We start from the raw sequence: 24,049 nt of genomic DNA, 5'->3' as shown, positions 1-24,049 counted from the left end.
ATCCGGGTGATTGTTGTCTGTATTTACAAGGTTACAGTGCAAATAAGACCTGCTAGTAACTATTTCAACAGGACCGTCCATTGTATAGATTCACCAAAATGTAAAGACATATATGAAACTAGAATTACTGCCTCGCATTACTGCATTAAGTTGCATTACATCCATGTCTGTCGAGACTCATATAGTATATGTAGTGAAGACTTTGAAGGAATTTCATAAAAAGTATTAAGTGAATTCTTGAGTTGAAAAGATGTTTTGTGAGGTCACCGTGACCTTGACCTTTGACCATCAAAATCTAATCAGTTCATCCTTGAGTCCAAGTGGATATTTTTGTCAGATGTAATGAAATTCCCTCCAGACATTCCTGATGGATTCCATTCAAAAGAATGGGATGGACGGGAGGTCACAGTGACCTTGACCTTTGACTTTTGACCACCAAAATCTAATCAGTTCATCCTTGAGTACAAGTAAATGTTTGTGCCAAATCCGAAGAAATTCCCTCAAGTCGTTCCTGAGATATCACATTCATGAGAATGGGATGTTTTGACATATGTACATAGACAGATGGACAGAGAACCTGAGAGCATCATGCCTCCAGCCAGGCATAAAAAAAAATAGTTCAGGGCTAACTCACTGGGCTGGCTATCCACTTGTCTCCTCCTTCACTTGTATTAACTCAGTAGTTTATTCTACAGCAGAGGTTTTCAAACTGTAAGGTGTGCCTGCCCAGGGGGATAAATGGCACAGAGGGACGGCTGGAGGCAAAGGTACTGCTTAAGGTGGGGCATAGTTGACTCGATTTTATTTGGGGTCGGCCCACAAACACTCAAATAAATAGTGGGCATTAAATACTTTATTACATGTCTCCCTCACTTCTCGGGTGACCCCGAATCACTCCAGTCCTCCATCATGAAGGACATCTCAGTTCCCTTATTTCTGTTTCGAGGAGCGAGGAGGTTGCCTGGAGGAGGCTTGAGCAAGGATACAAGAGACCATCCTAAACAGATGTCTTTTAACAGACCAGCACACACCTTTATTACAATTCTCTTGGTGATAGGATGCTGCAACTGATCGGACTGATCTGATACTACATCTCTGCAGTTTTATACTGGGACATATAACAGTTTCAACTCAGGTGTAATATCACCACCAAGTGTAGATTTTATACGGTTTATGAGACCTTCTCATCACAATCTGGATATTTACATAATGAATTTAAATAGAGAAAATAAAATGCAGTTGCAAAAACCAATAATAAAAAAAAATAAAGCCGTGTTGGCTTATTTGCTTTCAGTGTCTAAGCAGTAACTTTACAAACTGTGGTTTGATTGATCTTTTTGCAATATAAATACAAAATACAGGCTTGTAATGAACATCCAAATGCTGGTAAAACTGTTTATTTAACTGTTTATTTTGCACACTACCTGTGCAAACACAAACTTCCAGGCATACAAAACTCTTAACACCTGCAGACTGACAGCTGATCCAGCTCTGCCATTGTCATCATCATCATGTCTCATTTCTCTAAAAATGTGTTTCCTCAATGCCTTTCTCTACATTTATTCCTCAAATCTTACTGTATGTAGGAGGGACTAGGATGCAAGGATAAGACACAAGTGATTGAAACAAAGACACGTTTTAAGGTAATAAGAAGCACCAACAGAAAGACTGACTCCATGGAAACATTATACTTCCTGTTTGCATCACACAATGAATGATGGGAACTGCAACACCAAAACTCAAGACATGCAGGACATTTATAAAAATAGAAATTAGAAAAGAAAAAGGCCTTTTTTGACACAGACATGTTGAGTTTTCACATTAGGAAAAGCACAGTTACTAATAACATTAATGATGGTTAAATTCTATTTAAGTGTCCCAGTAAGCCATAACAGTGTGACACTAAGCCAGCATGAACAACACAACCCTGTTGTCAGTGTTGTGAAACAAGTAGTGACACAGTGACGAAAGTGAGCCAGCCCATTAGAAGATATAATTAACATGTCTTCCACATCATTTCCAAGCCTTTGCTGCTGCACAAAAAAAAATTTTTAAAAAAACCGCAAGGTCATCAAAATCACCATACACAAACATAAATAACACACAGCAACAGCTGTGCTGTGCTGTGCTTACTAGTCATAGTAGAGAAGTTCAGAGAGAAGAGAGATTCATATTCATATGCTGCTGTGTGCTGAATTGCTGTCAATTGAGAGAGAGAGGTGTGAGGGAAGAGGCCAAGCCAATCCCCCCAACACACTCACAGACTCTTTTCAACTCTGACGAGAAAGTAGCTAAGGCCTTTTCCAAAAAGTCACTAGATTTGTTGCTAAGTGCTTTTGTCAAATAAAGATGGCAACACTGCCTGTAAATGCCCCCCTGATAACATAGTAGAAACGTGCCAATTCATTTTGAAAGAGCAATAGCAAATGGGGAAACTCTTACAGTCAGCCGGTTGACCAGTGCTATAACTTCAGCACTCAGTCATGCGGCATTTGGCTGACCCATGGTGTAACTTCATCAGTCAGTCCGTCAGTGACAGACGCTCATATTTATAGGGCTGTACGCCGCTGTTGCGGTCCAGCCAAAAAACTTTTGTGTGAGTTTGTGCTATCCATGGTTGTAATGGATTATGCAGAGACTAATGCAAAATATCTCATGTCTGTGTTAAGTATTTTATTATTGCTCTGACAGCACATGTTTAATGATTAAATAAAAATGAGACAATCCAAGTGATAATTGGTGCATTGTATGTGTTGCTTTCAGCCCATTCATCACTGTGTCCTCGGAGGGTTTAAAAGAACCCAGTTTAGTTTTTAAAAGACTTTAATATGACCTCGAAAAATATATAATTCTTTGGTGGAATTGTTAACTTGCACTTGTTTTGCAAAAATATATTTCCAAAAGTAAATGCAATTTGAATGCTAATCGATTTTCATTTGTTTTTTGTAATATGACTGGTTTTGCTATTAGGAAGATTTTTCTAGATCAAAACCTGCACCTGTCACACTTTGAGATGTATACATTATGAAGAATTGCATGGTGTTACATTAAGGGGAGAATGGGGGAGGCAGCAGTTTTCCCTCCGACAATGACGTGCTCAAGGGCCAGATGCATTCAAATTGCAGCAGCAGGTGACAGCTGGGGCAGCAAATGGCTGGTGCTATCCCCTGTTTTTAATCCACAATGACGCCCTCTGATCTACACATTAGAGCTGCAATTATCCTGAACAGTGAACTGAGAGCGAATACAAGGTTCAATAGTCACTCTGAAAGTAGAACCGTTCCAATCAACGGTGGCTTCGGCATGAAGGGATTCTCCACTGAGTCGTGATCTCACGGTCAGGATGTTAGCTTTTTCTTTTAAATCACAGATCAAAGACGTCACTAGCATTGTACATTGTTTTACAGTAATTTCTTTGATTGTGTGACTGTGTTGATACATCTGTGTTCCTTCTTCCTGCCCTATGAACACAGGTCTTTGCAAATGGACCTGGAGGAGCAGAGGGGATGCTTGTTCCTTTGTAGAGAGCACACATACACATGCACACACAGCAGAAGCAGCACGATATCTTTGTCTTTTGGTTCACACTGCTTAATCTAAACAAACACAATGATGACCCAGTAGCCAAACAATACCACCATTACCAGAGTACACATTAGTGAAGAACATTTCCAAATTAGTTTCCATACTTTAGTAGGGCTTTTGTGGCTTGGTATGTTAAAGGATAATTCTCATTTATTACAACTCAGTATTTTCAAAGTTATGGCCATAATTTCTACGAGTAATACCGGTAATAACATTGTACTCACTAAGTTAATTAACCATATACTACAGCCCTCCGTGAATAGCAACTTTCCAGTCATAGGTTAACAACCATATCTAGGCATTGCAGGCCTGTCAAGCTTCGGATTTCTCATACTGAAGAAATGTAACAGTGTTAGTAACAGTGATTCTCTGTATCCAAAGAGTATTGAGAATGATGTCTTTTTCAGCCTTTCCAAAATCAAAAACACAAGAGCAAAAGTGTAAGGAATGTATTAAAATGTTTGTTTATCTGCCAATGTAGTCTGTGAATGTTAGCATCTCTGGCTAAACAGCTTAGTACCTACAGTAGTAACCTAGTGTTACTTCCTAAGCTATGGGGTAGTGTGTGATTTACCTGTAGGGTTACAGGCTAAATTAGAAAAAGGCCCGTTCAGGACTGGGACATACTGGTCCAGCTGGTCCTGCATGCTACTATATCAGAATTTAGGCTAATGTTAGCGACTCTGTCCTGCTCTGTGTTGGCACTTCATCAATCCCTGCCAAACTCAAAGCATTATCCCGAGATAACATTACGTTTGCATCAGTTAGTCCTCATCCTCAAAGCCTTTTCTCTTGTAACATTTAAGCAAAACATTTTGTTAAAGAAACTAGATTTACCACCTCACGGCTCTATGCCTCTGCCAACCAGTCAAGTTGCAGTCTAGATCGATGTCTGTCCAGACTCATAATATATGTATCTAAGACTTTAAACGAATTTAATAAAAGGTATTAAGTGTATATTGTCATAATCAATATATGAATTCTTGAGTTATGGCCAAAATGGCTTTGACCTTTGACGACCAAATTTTAATCAATTCATCAGTGAGTCCAAGTGGACGTTTGTACAAGATGTAATGAAATTCCCTCTAGGCTTTCCTGATGTATCACATTCACAAGAATGGGACCTTAATATTTCTTGTCCTGTTTGATTTTGTTGTAGCAATGTCCTACACTTCGGCCATTACTTTGGTGTTTACAATGTAATCATAACCAATAAAAAATAATGCTTAAACCAATTAATATAAAAGCCTAATTGTAATAAATCAGAATTATTCATTAAAATACACTTAAATCATCAGCCTAATTCATCAAATAGGTCACCAGATTTTAACTCCATAAATTCACCAGTGTTTCCCAAATGAAAAAATGAATCTGTAAACTTACTACTTATAGAAAATCACAAATTGAGAGAAAAACTGATTTTGAAAGTGTGCAGTCAAAATCTTAAATCTTTTGTCTTCCTTGTCCCTTTGCTTTAAAACATTAACTTATAGCACAGTACAAAATTAACTTGAGGAACTACGAGATTTTACACAGCCTTTCGCAAGCCAGTTTAAAGAAAATGCTGGCCAATTTTACAGTTGAAGATACAGTGAAAATGTCCTTGCATTTCCCAACACATACATCTTTGCAGCTGAACTGATTTCCAACTTGAAAGTTGAATTCTGAGAAACCACAATATTTTATAATACCATTAATCTCAAATTAAGCCTTGCCTTTATAAACCATGACTACATTCTAAATACATTCCAGATTCACAGTCAAAGATGTGCATTTTCTGGCTATTTTACTACAAAACTGAATCATGCTCAATCAATCAAAACACAGGACCACCACTATCCATTTTCCCTACTGTATTTTGAAAGTAAATCAGTTGAGTCCAGCTCTGCTTCTTGATCAGAGCAGGTCCAGGCTCTGCTCCACCCACAGAGGTCAGGAACTACCACCACACCACTGTAAATCACTCTTCCAGCTGGCTGCCTGTTTAATGAATGGTGGTGCTGACTCCCACATCAACAACCAATCTTCTCTGCTGGAGAAAGGGCCTGAACTTAGGTGAGGTATGAGGGATATAATTGGGTATCACCACGGAACCTACCCTGATAAACAGACCAAACTGCCATTTTGTTTCCACTTTTTCTTTGTACTAGGGTTATTTTGCCCTAACCACTATGTAGCGAGTGATGTATCCACCCAGCTGGCACTTAAGATAAATGGAGATGGTAAACAACTATTTTCCAGAGCCGCTGTCCCAAAATGCCACATCAGGGTCCACATCAGTTTCTGTAGCTACAGCACAAGTTAATTATGCAACCTGTAAACCAATATATGAGCCAAGTCTAACAGGAAGCAACACTAAGTTCACTGAGATCCTTGGGTGCATGAGTGGCGAAAGGGGAAAGACCATCAAGCTAAATTCTGATCCAGTACATAGTAATTTAACACTCCCAGGAGTACCATTGCACAATGGGTATTATCTTAGAAGAAATAGCAGAAGCTGTTCTTCAATTTTGGCAGTGAGTTACTTAAAAGTTGAAATTAATCTAAATATGAAGCTGCTTAGTAGAATTACTGCAAGCTGAACTATCAGCACAGTCAAAAGATTCTTGGGTTCATTAACATACCAAGATTCACTTTCTATGAAGCAGTAGAACGGTTTACATGGTACACAGTGTACTATGATGGGTCTAGTTTCCCTTATTACATTGTATCTTTTGCAATGTGACTATTGCACAGGCATGCATGGTACTGTTGATACCGAAACAATATGGAGCATAGCTTTAGTTCAAGTAGTACACCAATGTTGCACTTGCATTATCTTTGTTGCATCAGCTGCTTCGTTCATGCTTTGCTGTCACTGGCTCATTCATCAACAATGTAGCTACGAGCAAAGCCTACAATCAAATTCACTGCAAAAAAAGGTGTACAGCACAGCCATTATAACCTGACTCTTTGACTCTACATGACTCTACATGCAGTATGGAATATTCTCATCGGATAAGGATACTATTAGATTCTTGTTAAATGTTTAGCTGAGGTACAGTATGCTGTCTGTCTTACAAGGGCTTCAATGACTCCAATGCTGATACTTAATAAGTAGGGAGTAGTCATCAATTCTCGCTGAAGAATCCTCTTGCTTAGTTTCTGAGAACTTCCTTAAACAGCAGCCCTTTCCACCAAATTGGTACAACTTCTGTTCCTTGACATAAGTGTCTCTGAATGAAACAGAACATTGCATTTGTTCAGGCAGAGCAGTGAAGTCACACTTGCATTAGTTATTAATTATTACCTATCATCAGCTGCTACAGTTCCCTCCACCACCCCACCCTCCTCTTTATGTGATTTATTTTTGATATTGTTAATTTAATGAAGATTTAATGATTGTGTGTTTTCTGCAAAGTCAAACTGTACAGTCATCTGATATAAATGATCAATTGTTTGACATTAAGTGTCTCTTACAAAAATATTGTTTGGGTCAGTTGCCTAAAGAGGTGCGGGTATAGATTCTAACCACTAGCAGTTTTACTACATACTAATAGTAACAACACTGACAACAATTACTATTGCCATCTTCACTATCATTATTTGTTATTTTTAAAGGGCACTGTGAACACAGCACAGCTCTCCTGTCTATTAGAGTTTTGGTTTTGATTAACCACAAGAGAACAACTTTCTACTGGTCAAACAGAGGCAGAGTGACCACAGTGACCAGAGACTCAGGCTCTTTGTCTGTCTGGCTCGAGCTACTCTGGATATGTCTTGCTATGCTAACATTAGCTAGTCAACCTACTGAAGCGTGGCTATATGTACTGAGTCATAATGTTCTGTGAGAGAGAGCATACATTTTACATGGCACCCATTTGTAGAAATGTGAAGGTGGTGCTAGTTGCGTAAAAAAGCTCAATATAACTTAGCTGTTATCCATCGCTAATGTGTTCTGTGTGGTTAATCACTGTTATGTTCTAACATTCTACCTTTTGGATCAAAAACTCTGAAACTGGAAAGAACCAAAAAATCCTGCACACTAAAAATTAATTACTGAATTAAATTTAAGTGTGCCGAAGGTCCAAGGACTTGCCCCATCAGTGAGAGGGTATTAAATAATTTTGTGTCCAACAAAGCTGCAATATACATTCAAACTTTACTGTTCAGTTTGTTTGGTTTTATTAAATCCGAAGAAGAAACCGATTGTGGTGTCAAGTAATTTTACTATATTTTAGCTCTAATAGTGATATTTCAGGAAAGTTTGATGATTGTGATATCATTGTTTAGCATGACCTTTTGGGTCACAATTATCATGGCATGCCAATTACTGGCACATCCCTGGTTGCTTACTGGTATTTTTCTGCAGCACAAGTGACAGCAAATACAAATTAGATCAAACTAGACCTACTAGTCAGAAATTAGTCAATAAACTATTACTGCTGACAGAATAGAGCCATACGGTTCATGTGGCTTTATTATAGGACTATTTCAGTATAAGCAGAGGCAGCAGAGCAGAGGCTTGGATATAAACATATATCAGCAATGCAGGAGGAAAACTGTGTGTGTATTTATTCAGTTTCAAGTTGGCAGGAGCATGGAAATTAAGTATTATCGATTAAATCAGAAAAAGGGTTCTTATTAACAAGAAGTTCAATTTACCATTCGGTCTTAAACTTACTGAGATAAAGTCTTATATCCGTAAAGACTTATTAAACAGTTTGACATGTACTGGAAAAAGTGAAATCGTCTTAACCTCATGGATAATATCTTACTTCAGATCAGGTTAATAAAAACTGTTGGCTTTAAAGACAGCAAGGTTAATTCAATTATTCAGGTTTTTAATATTGGTTCACACTAATTAATGGAATGCAGAGATAATGCTCAGCACAGTCTTCTGCCTCAGCCTCACAGCGTGGTGGATCTCGTGGAAAATTAGTCTGGGCAAGTTACGAAGCATTTCAGGTTGGCTGGACTGTGTACCTGCAGGGTACAGATGGAAGAAAAGAATGCAGATCATAAGATAGTGAAAAACAAGAGTGTGATGCTCTGCTTGTTCAGTGCTCTGTCAGTCTTTTTGTTCAGTGGTGGGTGGAATGAAAAACTGCAGCCACTCGGTGATTTCCAGTTGAGATTATGAACAAGCAAATATGTTTAACAATATTTTTAAATGGTATTATGGTACATGTCTGTTCCTTTACACTGAAATTTGATCTCACTTTTTCTGCATGTAAATATAAATGTGAACAATACTACAGCTACTGTGCATATATTTTTCTTCCATTTTTCAAAATACAATAAAACTGTTTTTGGACATATCTGTGAATACATCTACACTTCAAGCCTCTGAGTGGGCATTTCCAATGTGTGACAACTGAGAGCTGGTGTTGCAAGGAGACGTGCTATCAACTTCTGTAGTGTATTATTAATTGGAGAATGTCATACCATTTATCCTGTCAACATTGATACAAGACTTTTTTTTATTTATCAAGAAGTTCGCACAGCTGTAATTTAAACCAGTCATCGTTTGGGAGGACCCAGTCCAGTTAAGATTGTATTCTACTCAGAAAGAGGAGGCTAGTTAGCCAAGCTTGCTATTAACTGTTGCTGTTAAAGTTATAGTTGTGGATTTCACCCACAACTGAACCCGTATTTAACATTTTTTGTTTTCATGTTTTCTCAACCCCTTCCTTCATATTTAGCTTTCACCTACTGTTAGCAGTGCAAGTCACAGAATTTTGAGCTAGGTGATTGGTTGTGTCTTGCCAAAATGCACCTTGGGTGTGTAGTTAATATGTCTACTTGAAGTTTTTATGTACACAAGCAGATGAAGAACAACATTTTTTTAACACTATTCTTAATCTTTTGTATTGATGATACGGCATATGTGGGAGAGTTTCATGCCAAGTAAAGCCATTGAAATGTTCCAACTGTGAGTCACCTAACATGACTTTAACTTCTGGAACCAGTAGCACCCAAAATAACCCCCCCCCCACTTTGCAACTCTATTCCCACTAGACGTTACTTTTTGTTCATGTTATTTCAACCCCTGCTGAGTCAACTCCTGCATACTCAGTGCCGTCTGGCCCGCATTACAAAAAGTAAAATGTCTAACCTGGTATGTAAATTTTTTCTTGGGTCCACTTGTGGTGATGGTAAATGACCATCGCCTATTTACTCAGATATTGCACCAAGCAAATTACAGTACCATGGTTATCAGACTGTATCAAACATACTCAGGCCCACTAAAGGACACAAATATACTGTAAAAGGTGCTGTCATTGCAGAGAAATATACTGACAATATCTCATGTAAAAGCCAGTATTAAAATAATTGAATTTCAATTTAACTAATCTTACTTTAAAACAGACGTTGTGTGATGCATGTGTTTTGGGGGTAGCACTTGGTTTATGTCCATTTTTGCACAGTGATCTAGGACAAACACCATTTCCTTCTGTTGTGCACTCCTCGGTGTATGGTCTTGAATGACAATATCGTTCATTTTGAGTTTGACTTTGAAATGTTTTTTTATGGATACAGTATTTCATCAAATGTAAATATTCTATATGTCTTGTGAACCATTTACCAGCATTCTGCCAGACATGTGATATCTCAGAAAAATTCCCATCCCCACTAGAATTTAAATTATATTCTTTGGGTTAACACAATACCTGGCCACAAAACATGCACAGGAAACAGGGTTGATGAGTGGTGGGACTGAACTATGCAGTTAATGTGCCATAAAACAAGTGACAACAATGGGCTAAAATATGCTAAAAAGCTTATTAGAGCTAAAGAGTTGGAAAATAATTCTATTTGAATTGTCTCTGGCATCTACACCGCTTGATCAGTGGAGCCTTAACTGTCACGTTTGAGGGAAAAAAGTAGTGGAGACATCACCTTGGACACACAGGTTACACAAATCAGGCACCAAAGCTACTTTAAATTCCCTTTAAATAAACATTAATTATTCTGTTACAGAAGTTTTCAATGTTTGTGTCTGCGTCTCTAATACTCGCATCTAACCGTCAAAGCCTAAACCACTGCTCTTCATTGCTAGGGTAAATTAAAAGCTGCCAGCTGATTGTTCGCTCAGCTCTATAACACACAGTACAGTGTTGTCAAAGTAGGGTTCAGGGGCCCCTCAGGGTTCATAAAAGAGCTTTATTGGTTCCCCACCTGAGTGATGAATAGTGTGTCACTATAATTTATTTTTTAACAGCTAGAAAAGGTCGATGATTCTAACCTCTTTTATTTTTTTAATCTGTGTATACAGTTATACAATTCAATACTATACAAACAGAAACCTTTTTCCTCCCATAAGGTTTATTGGAACAAAACCTGTAGTGTCTCATGTGTCCATCTGAGAGGTCTGTAATTTGAAATGCTTGAAATTAGTCCTTGGCTGGGTCAAAAGATCCTTTCATTCAGAATTTACTGTACACACAGTTATCTACCCAACAATACTGTCATTGCGTGCATGTGCTGTACTGGGTTTATATAAAACCACAACTTTCACGCTCTATTTTGCGTCCGTGCGTGTGTGTGTGTGTGTGTGTGTGTGTGTGTGTGTGTGTGTGTGTGTGTGTGTGTGTGGAAGCTTATTCAGAGTTGTTGAGCCATTGGTGGAACTTCAGTCTCTTCATGTGTTCAAGTTTCAGTGTGTGCAGGACGGAAGAGGCAGCATGCATTCTAGCAGACATTTCTGTTTATGTTTCCCTTTAAGCCAGTCAGGGAGATGTGTCTTACCACAACCTACTAAACCATACACCACTGCTATGCTTCACGGAATCAATGCTGCTCTCAGTTGTTGCAGGAGAATTCTCTTCTCATAAACTTTAAGTGAGCTACTCTAAATGTTTTTCTACTGAAAACATTTAGAGGATTTGCAAAAAAATGAATTAATATTTTTTCAAAGAAAAAAACACATCAGACATGATGGCAGGACATTATAGGATCAATCTTCCTTCATCATGCCTGGGGTGAACCTGGCATCCCAGGTAATTTCCTCATTAGGGGCCTGTCCAGAGCAGGGACACACTTGTCCGTTACCATCAGTAGTGTCATTAGTTGATGAGCCCTGGCCAGAACTAATATAATTATTATTCCTTTAGTCAGGCTACATGGTGTGAGTGGATCACGAAATTTTAATGACAGCTTGTGATACCACTCATATTTAATTTTCATATTTTTCTTACCAGGTTTTTCTGTTGTTAATTCAGAGTTAGACTAGAAAAACTGCAATTGCAAAAGAACAACTGGTTACACCACTGATATGCTGTTAATAATGTCTACAGCCTCAATAATACTGGATTTCTAAGATAGTACCGATATTGATAGTTGAGAGTTTAAAAATCCAGTAATAGCATATCAGCTGATATCAATCCTTTTTTTTACATAAACAAAAATAAACATTTTTGCTATGCATCCATAAAAGTTGTTTTTTGAAACAACTGTGACCAAGATATGTAGTGAACAGCACTTTTTATAGTGTAAAAATAAACTCTGCTCTCAGGTGAAAAAACTATTTAAAGGCCAAACTGTTCCTAAATAACCTCGAACATATCTTTGGCATTTCTGTACAGCCAATTTCTTGTTATTTAGCAGCTCAGAAATTCCATTGGTTCCAGCCCTGCAAAAAGGGCTGGATATAATTTTTACCTGAATGCTTTAGAATCCCTTAATAAATCTATTTAGGTTCATCAATACAGCTATAAAGTGCACACAATATGCACTACCCTGTGTCTCCAGAAGGAGCTGTGCGTAATCTGATAAATTGCATTTGTTGGGGCTGCAGACTAATGTTTGAAAACTTAAAAAATCTCAAGGTGTGGAGTTACAAAGAAGTGAGTTTACCAGACCTTTGTAACCCACCCCTCATCTCTGCTTGAAGCTAGCAGCTCGAAGCTACATTAGCTGCTACTTGCATAACACAACTGAATCTCCAACCGAACTGTCACATGAAAACACCAGGAAACAGGGTCTTTTTTCTCAGTGGAAAAGAAAGCTATTGTTATCATATTTCACCCTAATACAAAATCCTCCATGAGGACACCCTGCTTCTGTGTATCAGGCTCTCACTTTGTACCATCAACATAACCCGATCCGCATCATCATGTAGCAGCACACAATGACGATGAGCTGCTAAAATGTTAATGAGCTGAAAAGCTGCCTTCCAGATCACCAGGCAACTGTGGCTCTGTCCCTCTATCACTCCATCATTAAAGATAGATAGATGCTTTTCACTGAGGTGTCAGCGATATCTCTGTCTAGTGGCATATTTTTTCTGTTGCAGGGGGCAGGCATACATAGATTGCTGTAATAACATCTTGCTACTGCAGAGAAAAGATAACTGATATTGTAGGTGTGTATGCACGTGACAACACACCGTGACCTGCAGTGAAGAAATGAGGCAGGTTACATTTTTGTAACCTTCTGAAAGAGACAATCCAAAAATCACACACACTTTACAGTGATGGTCAGGTGTGTTAGGCGTGGAAGTATTCTTCAAACAGCTACCTCTGTCTCTTTGCGTGTGTACAAGCACAACACCAGGAATGTTTATAAATGATTGACACACCTTGACATTGTGTATAGATACAGACCTTACAAATAGCACTTAGCTGCTGTGAGCAGCCATCCTCAATGTTACATCACTGCTTACCACTATTGTTCATCAAAATGCATCCTTAAGGCTGAAGTCTAGAAAGGCTAACCTTAATCTGGATTGGTCCAGGATACATTATGTCTGTCTGATATCAGGTGCCCTTCATGAGATCAGTTTCTGCTTTTATTTATTGGAGAGTACATGGGGGAGAAAGATTGGGTATGACATGCACAAAAGGTCCCCAGGTATTCATACCAGCACCTTAAACCCTTAAATCACCATGGCACAATGACATTTGTGATTTCCACTTCGTCTTTGTAAAATTAGAAATTCCCAAGGAAGATATTGCAGTGTCAGCCAGGTACGAGCCAGCCCTGAGTTATCCCCTAGTGGATACATTTTGTAATCTTACAGGTACACACATGCAGGCAAGTATGCAGGCAATTGTGTTAACAATGCCACTTGTGTTTAAGCCATTTGTCTACATGTAATAAAAAATAATAGGACTTGTTGGGAGCTCTGCACAGAATAAGCACACTGCAAATTCATCTGCAACTGCATCCTAGGTAACAACTATCAACTATCAGATGAAGTGAAAATATCAGTGGAGGGAGAGAAATTGGGTAATTGCAGGTTTTTATGAAACTGGCACTGACGTCAGGAGTATCAGTCGTAAACCTCCACTGATAGTGGGTTCCACCTGTACAAATGACTGTGGAACTAATATCTAGGTCTTCTGCATATGTCACCACAATGTCAGATCACAGCACACCAGAAACTAATGCCCTTACACCTTCTCACATTCACAGTCATACTAAACTTACATTACTGTTTTTTTTATTTAGTTAGTTTATTTTGAATGACTGTTCTTATCTTGAACCATATTGCAATTTACAGCATAAAATGATCATTATTTGGTTTTATCATGTTTTCATATACACTCTACAGAAACCTTTAAAAACTGTGAAAATCTAAATCTAATGACAAATTATGTCCTGATTCCAGACCTCAGAATCACCACTCACATCTCAGATTTTTTTCATCGATTCACATAGATTGGGTTTTGTGCTTACTGGTTTCTGTAAGTTCGATTACAGAAGAAATCCTAAATTTTCTCATTTTTTTTAGTTAATTTGTGAAACAAAGGTAATTGCTCCTTGCAACTGCTGTATTGACTGAAAATTGCACCAAGAGGACAGGTATGTCAGTCACTAATCCTGCAAAACAATGAATGAAGTTATGAAGTTACAAAATTAATGTTGAGTCAGTGCATACATAAGGAAGTTTTACCCTTAGTTTGCACCTCTCTACTAGATATAATCAGTATGTCTTTATTAACAGGATATGTACCGCAGTTCTTTAAAATACATGTAATTAAAGCTCTTCTTAAAAAGCCTACTCTTGATCCATATATTTTAGCCAACTATGGACCCATATTTAACCTTCCCTTTCTCTCTAAGATCCTTGAGAAAGCTGTCGCCAAACAGTGTGACTTTTTACATGATAATAGTTTATTTGAGGATTTTCAGTCAGGATTTAGAATGCATCATAGCACAGAGACAGCACTGGTGAAAATTACAAATGACCTTCTTACTGTATCGGACAAAGGACTTGTCTCTGTACATGTCTTGTTAGATCTTAGTGCTGCATTTGATACCATTGACCATCATATCCTATTACAGAGCCTGGAACATTTAATTGACATTAAAGGAACCACTCTAAGCTGGTTTAGGTCCTATTTATCAGATCAATTTCAGTTTGCGCACGTTAATGATAAGTCCTCCATATACTCAAAAGTTAGTCACAGAGTTCAACAAGGTTCTGTGCTTGGACCAGTTCCATTCACCTTATATATATATATGCTTCCTTTAGGCTGATGATACTCAACTGTACTTGTCAATGAAGCCTGGTGAAACTGGGTGATAAGTTAGCTAAACTTCAAGCAGCCTTAAGGACATAAATGACATTATGATGCTATAGGCCAAGACTGCCGGGTGACTTCCCATGATGCACCGAGCTCCTCTCTCCTCCTCTTATCTGCACAAATTCATAACGCATTGATGCTCGTTACTAACAACTTCTTTTCTCTCCCGTACTTTTGTGCTTTCTCGTTTCTCTCCTCTCTCTTCCTGTCTCTTTCTGCAGGTATTTCTGCCCCTGCTACTAGAGAAAAACGTCTGATCACATTACATTTTACATTAAGAAAAACATCTGAACAGGGATTCTTTCAGCTGCAATGTGATCCGTTCCAATTTGTTTGTTAGACTAAATATTAATTAGTTCTCAGAGACTTGCACACAGATTGCAATGTAATATAGTGTAAAGTTGGGCCTTGGGCCAAGAAACAAGTCAGGGGGTATTTTATGCCTTAATCAGATAATAATAGTAAAAAGATAAAAGAAAAGTAGGGAGCCAGAAATGAACAAAGGTTGCTGCCCTGATTTAAACTGGGAATGTTATGGTCGGTGTCTTTACCCCTAAGCCACAGGGGCACGCCTAAATGGGACATCTACTTCTCTACTCTTCACTACTCTATTGAGAAACTTTTTGAAAATGTAATAATAATAACAATAACAATAATGTGTGTGTGTGTGTGTGTCTGTGTGTCTGTGTGTTTGTGTGTGTGTGTGTGTGTGTGTGTGTGTGTGTGTGTGTGTGTGTTAGCCAGAGTTCAACCAATCACAGTAATGGTGATGGAAGGGAACGGTGTGTGAGAGAGTCCTTCACAAGCCTGATGGCCTGTTTGTCAATCTTGTTGTCCTGGACTTCAAATTCCTGTAGCGTCTGCCTGAGAGCAGCACTATGAAGAGGCTGTGTTGTGGATCTGTACCTTCCCTGATGATGTTTTGTGCCCTCCTGATGACCCTGGTGTGGTAAATGTCCTGAAGTGAGGGGAAGGCTAATCCTGAGATGTACTGTGCATTTTTGATCACACGCTAGAGAGGCTTCCTGTCCTGAGCAGTGCAGTTTCTATACCACACTGTGATGGAACTGGTAAGCATGCTCTCAATTGTGCACCTTTTGAAGTTGCTGAGAATTTTGGTTGGCACATCAAATTTCCTCAATCTTCTTAGAAAGCGCAGTTGCTGCTGGGACATCTTGAGGATTTGTTGTGTGTTGTTAGACCAGGTGAGATCTACGCTGATGGGGGTGCCAAGGATTTTAAAGGTTTTCACCATCTCTACCTCTGTCTCACCTATGTATAGTGTTGTGTGCAACTCCCCCTTCCTCCTTGGGTCAACAATCATTTCCTTGGTCTTGTCTGCTTTTAAGGAAAGATTGTTGTCACAACACCCGGCCACCAGATCTGCCACTTCTCTTCTGTACCCTGTCTCGACCCCTTGCCCTCTAAGTGCGTGAGGGCTGTGTGGATGGTGGTACTGATACAGATTACTGACTACAGATCTTTAAACACCTCCGCCGATGTCACAGTGAACAATGTGTTCTTTGTGCTCTTCATGACCAGACACCCTCTCTGTCGGTTGATACTGAGGGCATCAAAGCGAGTGTTGAACTCATTCAGCTAATCTGGCAGTGTGGCTTGACTAGTTGTGACCCCCCTGCTTCTCTGCTGGTAATCAGTGATGTGTTGCAGGCCATGTCACATGCACCGCGAATCCGCGGTGGAAAAATGTCCCTCCAAATTCAATCTGTACTATATGTGGGCCTCTTTGATAGAACTACGGAGGTCATATCTGGCCTTTTTGTAGTATTCAGCATTGCCTAAGACAAATGCAGTGGAGCGAGTACATAACATAGACTGAACTTCACAGTTTATTCAGGGTTTTTGATTAGGATGTTTCTTGCAGCATTTTGTGAGAATGATAATCTCAATGCATGTGCTAATGTAGCCAGTTACCCTAGAAGCCGATTCCTCAAAGTCAGCAGTAGAGTCTTCCCTCATAGCAGCAGTTCTAAACACATCCCAAAGCAGTCCTGAAGCACCAGTTCAGTTTCTTCATTCAAAACTTTGACAGTTTTACTTACTGTGTCAGTTTGCTTAAGGAGTTGTCTGTACGATGGATAGGAACACTGAGATGTGGTCAAAATGTCTGATATGGGGCCGGGGCACAGCCTTGTATCCGCATCTTATGTTACTGCAGACTTGGTCAAGGTTATTAGTCTCCCTCTTCAAAAGCATACATGCTGATGGTACTTGGGGAGGGCATTCCGAAGTAAAAGGGTCTGCACTTTACCGTCAACAGTTCTACTTCAGCTGAACAGTGTTTTTCAACAGTCTTAACGTCCGTACAACACCTGTTGTTCATACAGACACAGACACAACCGCCTCAGATCTTTCCAAAAGCCAATGTGAGGTCCCTGCGTTTACCAGAGTGTGTTTGAAGCTTGATCACAGAGTCTGGCCTGCTGTCCGACAGCCAGGTTTTCGTGAGAGTAAGAGCACAGCATTCTCTGATCTCATCTGGGTAGCAAACCTAGTTCTCAGCTCATCCATCTTGTTTTCGAGGGAGAGAATGTTGGCTAACAGCAGGTTAGGTAGCGGCGGTTGTGTAGCTCTAGCCTTTAGCCTAGCATGCAACTCAACTCTCTTGGCACGTTTCTGCCTTGGCCGCTCTGTCCATGGTATAAGGATGACAATGCAAAGACGTTTGCAACGGTGGGCACCATGTTTCAGGGAGCTGCTGCTTTTCTCTGTTTTCTGTCATTGTAAACTGAAGATCTTTGGGTGTTGGATTATTGGCTAGACAAGATGAGACATCTGAAATAATAATCAACAGATTAATTGTTAATTGGAGCCCAAACTGAAAGTTCCAACCCATGGAAAACAGTGCAGCAGTGGTTTTCTGCTTCATGCTTGACTAAAAGTAAGATGGACAGTTCACACTTGTAGAATTCTAAAGCTCATCTTGACAGTCTGTACACACAGACTCGCATATTCATTTGTCTAACCTGACCAGACCTGATGTCTCACTACATTTCCCTTTCCCCTTCTCAAATAATAGTGGAAAAAGATGCAGGTATGGTTGTAATAAACAGGAACTGACAATGTTTCCCTTCCCAGTTATCTTCTGCTGGTTGAAAGAGATTTATACATCTAGTCTCAGCCCTGGTCACTGTCCAATTTCCACTTCAGGAAGCAGGTGAAATACCAAACAATATTTTGACATACATGGATGACATACACCTAGTTCTAAAAACTGATAATTGTCATCCCTTTCCTTTTTTTGTGGGGATGACAAGTCTGATTGATACATTCTGGCTGCAGATTCTGGCTTTCTCACAGTGTTTACAGACCAGGAAACCACTGACGCTGACGTAAATTTTAGAAAAGCTCTGAAATGTTTTACAGCATTGGCTTTGACTGTTCATGACTACATGCCTCCGAGAACAGTGAGATCAAACAGGTACCAGGGAAAAAGAGGTAGAAATTACTGTACACTGGGGGTATTTACACGTGCAATCACTGCCCACAAAAGGAAAAGCCTGTATTTAATTTTTCCACCTGTGCAATGAATAAAAATGAGCGAGAATGGACAACATCCCTATGTTAGAGGCCTGACCTCCATGTTATCTCATGTAACAGGCTGTGAAAGAGAAACTGCATGTCTAGTTCAGTGTACAAATTACACTGATCAAAGCATGAAGGGGATCACACACCACAACAACAGTGCGGAGCAGACAGACACACAAACAGGAAGTGACAGGTTGACATTTAGCTCATGCACATGGGAATAATTTGAAAAGTAATCAGATATATAATGATATTCATATTCCCCTGCATAAGCCGTGATACCCAACACGACATGACCATTTTTGGGTCTTCAAAGCTTCAGTGACAATTACCCGCGGATATTCAAAGCTCAGTGACACGAAAAATCGGACTTCAAGATTATAGTTTGTTAGCATGCAGGTCACACTAACATCAGCCGTAATAGAAAAAAGGAAATTCTGCAAGATGTATAAGCAGTTACTTACAGTTTTCAGGTGATTTAGCAAACTCATTGTAGATCTGTGATATGCCACTTTCCTTTGGCATATCTGGCACTTAATCTTTTGGGGGTCATATTTGCAAATTTGGAAATTATTCCAGATGCTTGACTTTTTCAACTTCTTGCTAGTGCAGTTGTAACTAGTACGCCTGTCATGTGTCACTTTCCCAGTTTCAGTGCTGGTTACGTCAGATATGAGCTGTGACACAAAACTATCACTATGATGACTAAGATTAAATTTCCTATTAAATGTCATACTACTACTACTACTACTACTACTACTACTACTAATAATAATAATAATAATAATAATAATAATAATAATAATTTGGTTGGGGCGTTTGGGCATTGTACATTGTGAAAATATGCATCTTCACATCATTTTCGAAAATTATCATTACAATATTTATAAAAACCCAACACAGGCTGTTGTTTTTCACAGTAATTCAGACATGAAGCAAGAAGAAAATGGAAACAAATGTGGTCATTGATGAAGTGAACACTATGTCTATGTCCCGAAATAATGCTTCATATTTCTGAGAGATCACACTGTGCACCATACAAAATAACACTGATAAAACAATACTTATTGTGAAAGGATTTGAATTGCAATTTTCTCATCCTCCCATAGCCATCTGACAATGTAACAGAATTTGGCTTCTTACCAAAATTTTTGTTCAGATGGACGTCTGTAGACAGCTCACTTTCCCAGTGGCCACTAGTCAGCTGACTAACTTACTAAATATCTACAAAAGTGTTGACTTTCACTGATGGTAATGTTACAGAAATCACAAAAAACTAAAGGAGAGCAATGTGTATTAAAACGGTTTTGCTATTAAAAAGTGAGACTAAGAGCAGTAGAGTGGTGAGTTTGGCATGACTCTGTAGTTGTGTTAATGAATTGGAGCTGTGGAAAATGCACATTATGGTGAATTTACTGTGTGACTGGCATTAGTTTCGAAAACTGGATCCATTTTTGCCTTGCTTTCTAACACTACAGGCATTGGCAAAGATAAAAAATGACTTATAACGTGTACAACCCTGATAACTCTGTGACACTGTTTTTAACGACAAACATGGCATACTGGTTTAAATGTTCCTCAATCAACAAAACAACTGCAAAACACAATATTTGCAGGAGCATACTCATGATGAAGGGGGGAACAAGGACAAGCACTCATCTTCATTACTTGACCTTCAGCCCCAACCCATGAGATTCTGTGACCTGTGGCAGTATTCGCATTTGCCTTCAGGTCATATTAAGTGCATTGTGCATGCCAAACATCAGCAATTTATTCTGTGTATATTCACTGAATGATAAAATAGAATTCATATTGTTTTCATTGTGTTGTTTTTATTTCTATGGCTTCTGCAGCTGCAGCACAGCCGCAGATCAGTGACAAAATATGTGGTGAAAGCCCTATAGCCCTTCAAAGGCGCAGAATGTCCATGGTTTAGGTTTGATTGTTAATTACTGTTGTTTCTATTAGTGTCATTTTTATGCTTGCCTAGTAATTGGTCCCTAAAACACAATAAAAATTAGCAATTGTGTTCTTAACATGATTAGAAGAAGCTGTAGATTCTTGAATATCAAGTTATATCTTCTGTTACAGAAAAAAATTGAAATTTGTTTTGCTACTGTGCTGCGTTAAATAAAAACAGGACATATTTTTAACTAAAACATGTCTTCATTCCTCCAAAAAAACTACTTGAATAGATTTGATAAGGAATTCAATAAGGGATTCTAAAGGATTTGGATTCAATAAGCAGGTTCATAACTGGATTTAGTGTCGACAAAATGCTAGCGAACACCATCCCTACATGTGAATACAAGTAATTGCACAATTCTAAAAGGTTAATTTCGGGTTTGCATTTCTGGTCAACATAGTAGTAAACAAGATCCAATTTTATCAGGAATATTACCAAATTTACTGAGTTTTCTCCACATGAGCCAATCTCCTGGATCATTTGAATTGAAGACTGAGCAACAGGTAAGTCTTTTTGGACACCAAAATAACTCTACTATTTTCAAACATCAAAATTATACAGAGTGGTGTTTCTTCTTCAACTAAACCATCTTTGGCCAAGCAGACACTGGCATGAGCACAGATTAACTAGATACATTTCTCTTTTGTTGTTTCTCTCATTATTGTTAATTAGCTAGAGCTGAGTATATATGCTGGGGACACTTATAATTAAAACTGGCAAAATCAATGGTTGCCATCTGAAACTTAATACTCTCCTACAACTTGTTGAGACACTCTTTAATTATGTAAATTACAATTAAAATTGAGACTCTTGTAATTCGAAAATGATGCCCTCAAATTTTGATCTGAATATAAAAACAATTAATCATTCAGATCTAGAATGAAGCTTTCCAAAGCCAGGATAAATTGCCAAAATGAATATAACTGGGACTACTTGTCCTCATAATGTCATCACAGTCCAGACGAAAAAATGCACCTAGTTCACAAAAATCCAGATACACATGGTTATGGTTTGCTCTTTGCAGCTATGTGCTCAAGATAACAGTCTGGAATTTTTGGATCTGAATTATTTCTCTCAGGCAGTATGTCATTGGAAAAGATACATTCATTATAGTAATTTTTTTTTTAAAGCAACATTTATATTTGGAAGTGCCAATGCATAACTACAATATCAACCTGAAAAGGTCATTATTTACTAATTAAAAGCTAATGTTTGACAGTGCTATTTAATCATTTCTAAAACAGACTTTGCTTTATATGTTTTATGTGTTGTATTTTTTTTTGGTTCCAGTTGTAAATTATACATGACTTGCCTTGATGTCTAGAGTCACAAATAGGGAGCTGAAATCTTTAGGTGACTAATCATCATGTTATGTAGCCAATAGGACAGGTCCAGGCCTGTACACTATGTGTGAATGAGCCAGTGTTGTTCAACTGCAAGGCATGGCTAGAAATTGAAGGTGCACAATTCAATAACTATAGCATAAATAATCAATAAATAATTCTATTTTTTCCCCACAGAAAGGCTGACCAGAGCTACTTAAAGTATGCTGTATTTGATGGACAACAGAGAAAACACTGTTTGTTGTGCTTGAAGCTCTACACAACAGCCCAAACGCAAACCAAAATTCAGTACTTTGGTTGGGTTACACAACCCCTCTATGTCCAATAGCCAAAAGCATCAGCAGGTTACATATCTGATATGGAGACACCTAACAGATGGACAACAAGCCTGCAAGGAAAACCTCATGCCAAACTCCAGTCTAATCCAATTCATTTCCACCTGAAAATCTGGTGTCTGGCTCGCTTACATTACCAGCAAATGTTCTTAGAGTTTTAAACAAAGCTTAAGACATTTCTGAATCACTGAGAGCCACGGCTCCTTTAGACAAACAGATTATCCACCAGGCAGAACTTGTTTCCTCTGAAATGTTATCTAAATGTTAGAACTGGTTCACAGTTACTCAAAGCCGCCCACCATGGTGTATTTTGGTGGCAGGAAGCTGTGGGAATAACAGGCCAATTTTTATGAGTAACATTAAAGTGTACTGAAGCGCACTGGATGTGTGCCAAACAGTAAGTACAAACTCTGTGTTTGAAATTGTTATGATAAGGAGGTCTGTGAGAATGTTTCGGTTAGCCCCATGTCATCCGACATGTCTTTAAATTACAGTGTGTTGGAGCCATGACAAGTCTGAAACACTTGACTAGTCTTCAAAAGACAGCTCCGCTACTTTTGATACTTGTGTAACGATTCCTCAAGAAAGCAGGCAAAATAGACCCTTGGATGATCATTGGATGTGACATCTGAACAGAACATAATTAGCTATGCTCACTGACTAAATAGTCTTAATACCTACTTTAATCCCGCTGTTATATTGTAAAACTAGGCTTATGTATGACACCAGTTTCTCCCGCCGATCCTAGCTTTGAAACGAGAAGCAGATAAAACATGAAATGTTATTAAAGTGGTGTGCTGCAAGATGAAGAAGTCAGATGGCAATAACAGTGCCGAAACAACCATGGGAGTTCAGTATTTCGTAAACGCTCTCGAAAGAAGTCAAAACACGAATATGTGTTTGCGTATGTGCGAGGATACATTTAATTTCCAGAAGTTTCAACGGAGTTTCGTGTGACGTTGTCTCCGTACAACACGAACTTGTCTGGATGAAAAAGTGACGTTAGACAGAGGGCTTAAATGCCTCGAAACCATATCTGAATCATTGCCACAATCTACCACAGTTACACGTAAGAATTAGCATAAAGTTGTCTATTTCCATTATTTTATAATCACCTGAAGCCTAATCCCGTTTACCGTTAGTTGCAAACATGGTCCACATCTAATCAGTTATTGTTATGAACGAGCAATAACAAGCGTCTCCATACCTGACTGGCTTTGTGGAACTGTTTCTTCAGCCCGGCCACAGACATTTTGTAACGTGTAGCGCTTCACCTCTGGAGAGTATGTTCCTTAAAAGCACTGAGTAAAACTGGAAATATATACGTGAAAGAAAGAGCCAACCGTGTCCACGACACTGCACTCATCAGTCACCAACGTTCAAGATTGCAGCAATACCTGAGCCGAACCTAGAGCTCAAGTTCACACCGCAAAGATTGACAATACAGGAAATAGTTTTATTGTCTTAAAAATAAAAGTGTCAACTCCAACACTGAAAATTGGCGCTTTTTTTTTAAATTGCTTTTTTTTTTGTAAATACAATGCGAACAATAGTGTCAGTGAGGAGAAATTTTACTCACTATGCTAATACTATTGTTTTACTTTGTATGATTGTGAGTGGTTTCGTGACCTACCCACTTTTTCTGTTTTCCATTCATCTCAAATACTGAATTTTCAAAATATGGTTGGAATTTTCCATCATATATCTCCTCCACAATGTCCAATCAGGAGTTGAGGCATCCACTTTATATGACTTCCC

The 24,049-nt window shown here is 38.7% G+C and overlaps 1 protein-coding gene across 2 annotated transcripts in view; it reads right to left on the bottom strand.

Annotated features, from left to right (window-relative positions):
• sh3gl3a (SH3-domain GRB2-like 3a) overlaps positions 1-23,709 on the bottom strand; it is a 45,573-nt gene extending 21,864 nt beyond the window's left edge. For both annotated transcript variants that reach the window (XM_040136331.1, XM_040136322.1), the window contains exon 1: positions 23,499-23,709. In XM_040136331.1, the coding sequence (XP_039992265.1) occupies positions 23,499-23,543 (45 nt within the window). In that variant the 5' untranslated portion in view covers positions 23,544-23,709. The remainder of the gene's footprint in view (positions 1-23,498) is intronic.
• Positions 23,710-24,049: the final 340 nt, after the last annotated feature.

The sequence above is a fragment of the Xiphias gladius genome, chromosome 1 (genome assembly GCF_016859285.1).
Source record: "Xiphias gladius isolate SHS-SW01 ecotype Sanya breed wild chromosome 1, ASM1685928v1, whole genome shotgun sequence".
Lineage (NCBI taxonomy): Eukaryota > Metazoa > Chordata > Actinopteri > Istiophoriformes > Xiphiidae > Xiphias > Xiphias gladius.
Note: the sequence above shows the minus strand (reverse complement) of the source record. Positions and strands in the feature narration are given on the sequence as shown.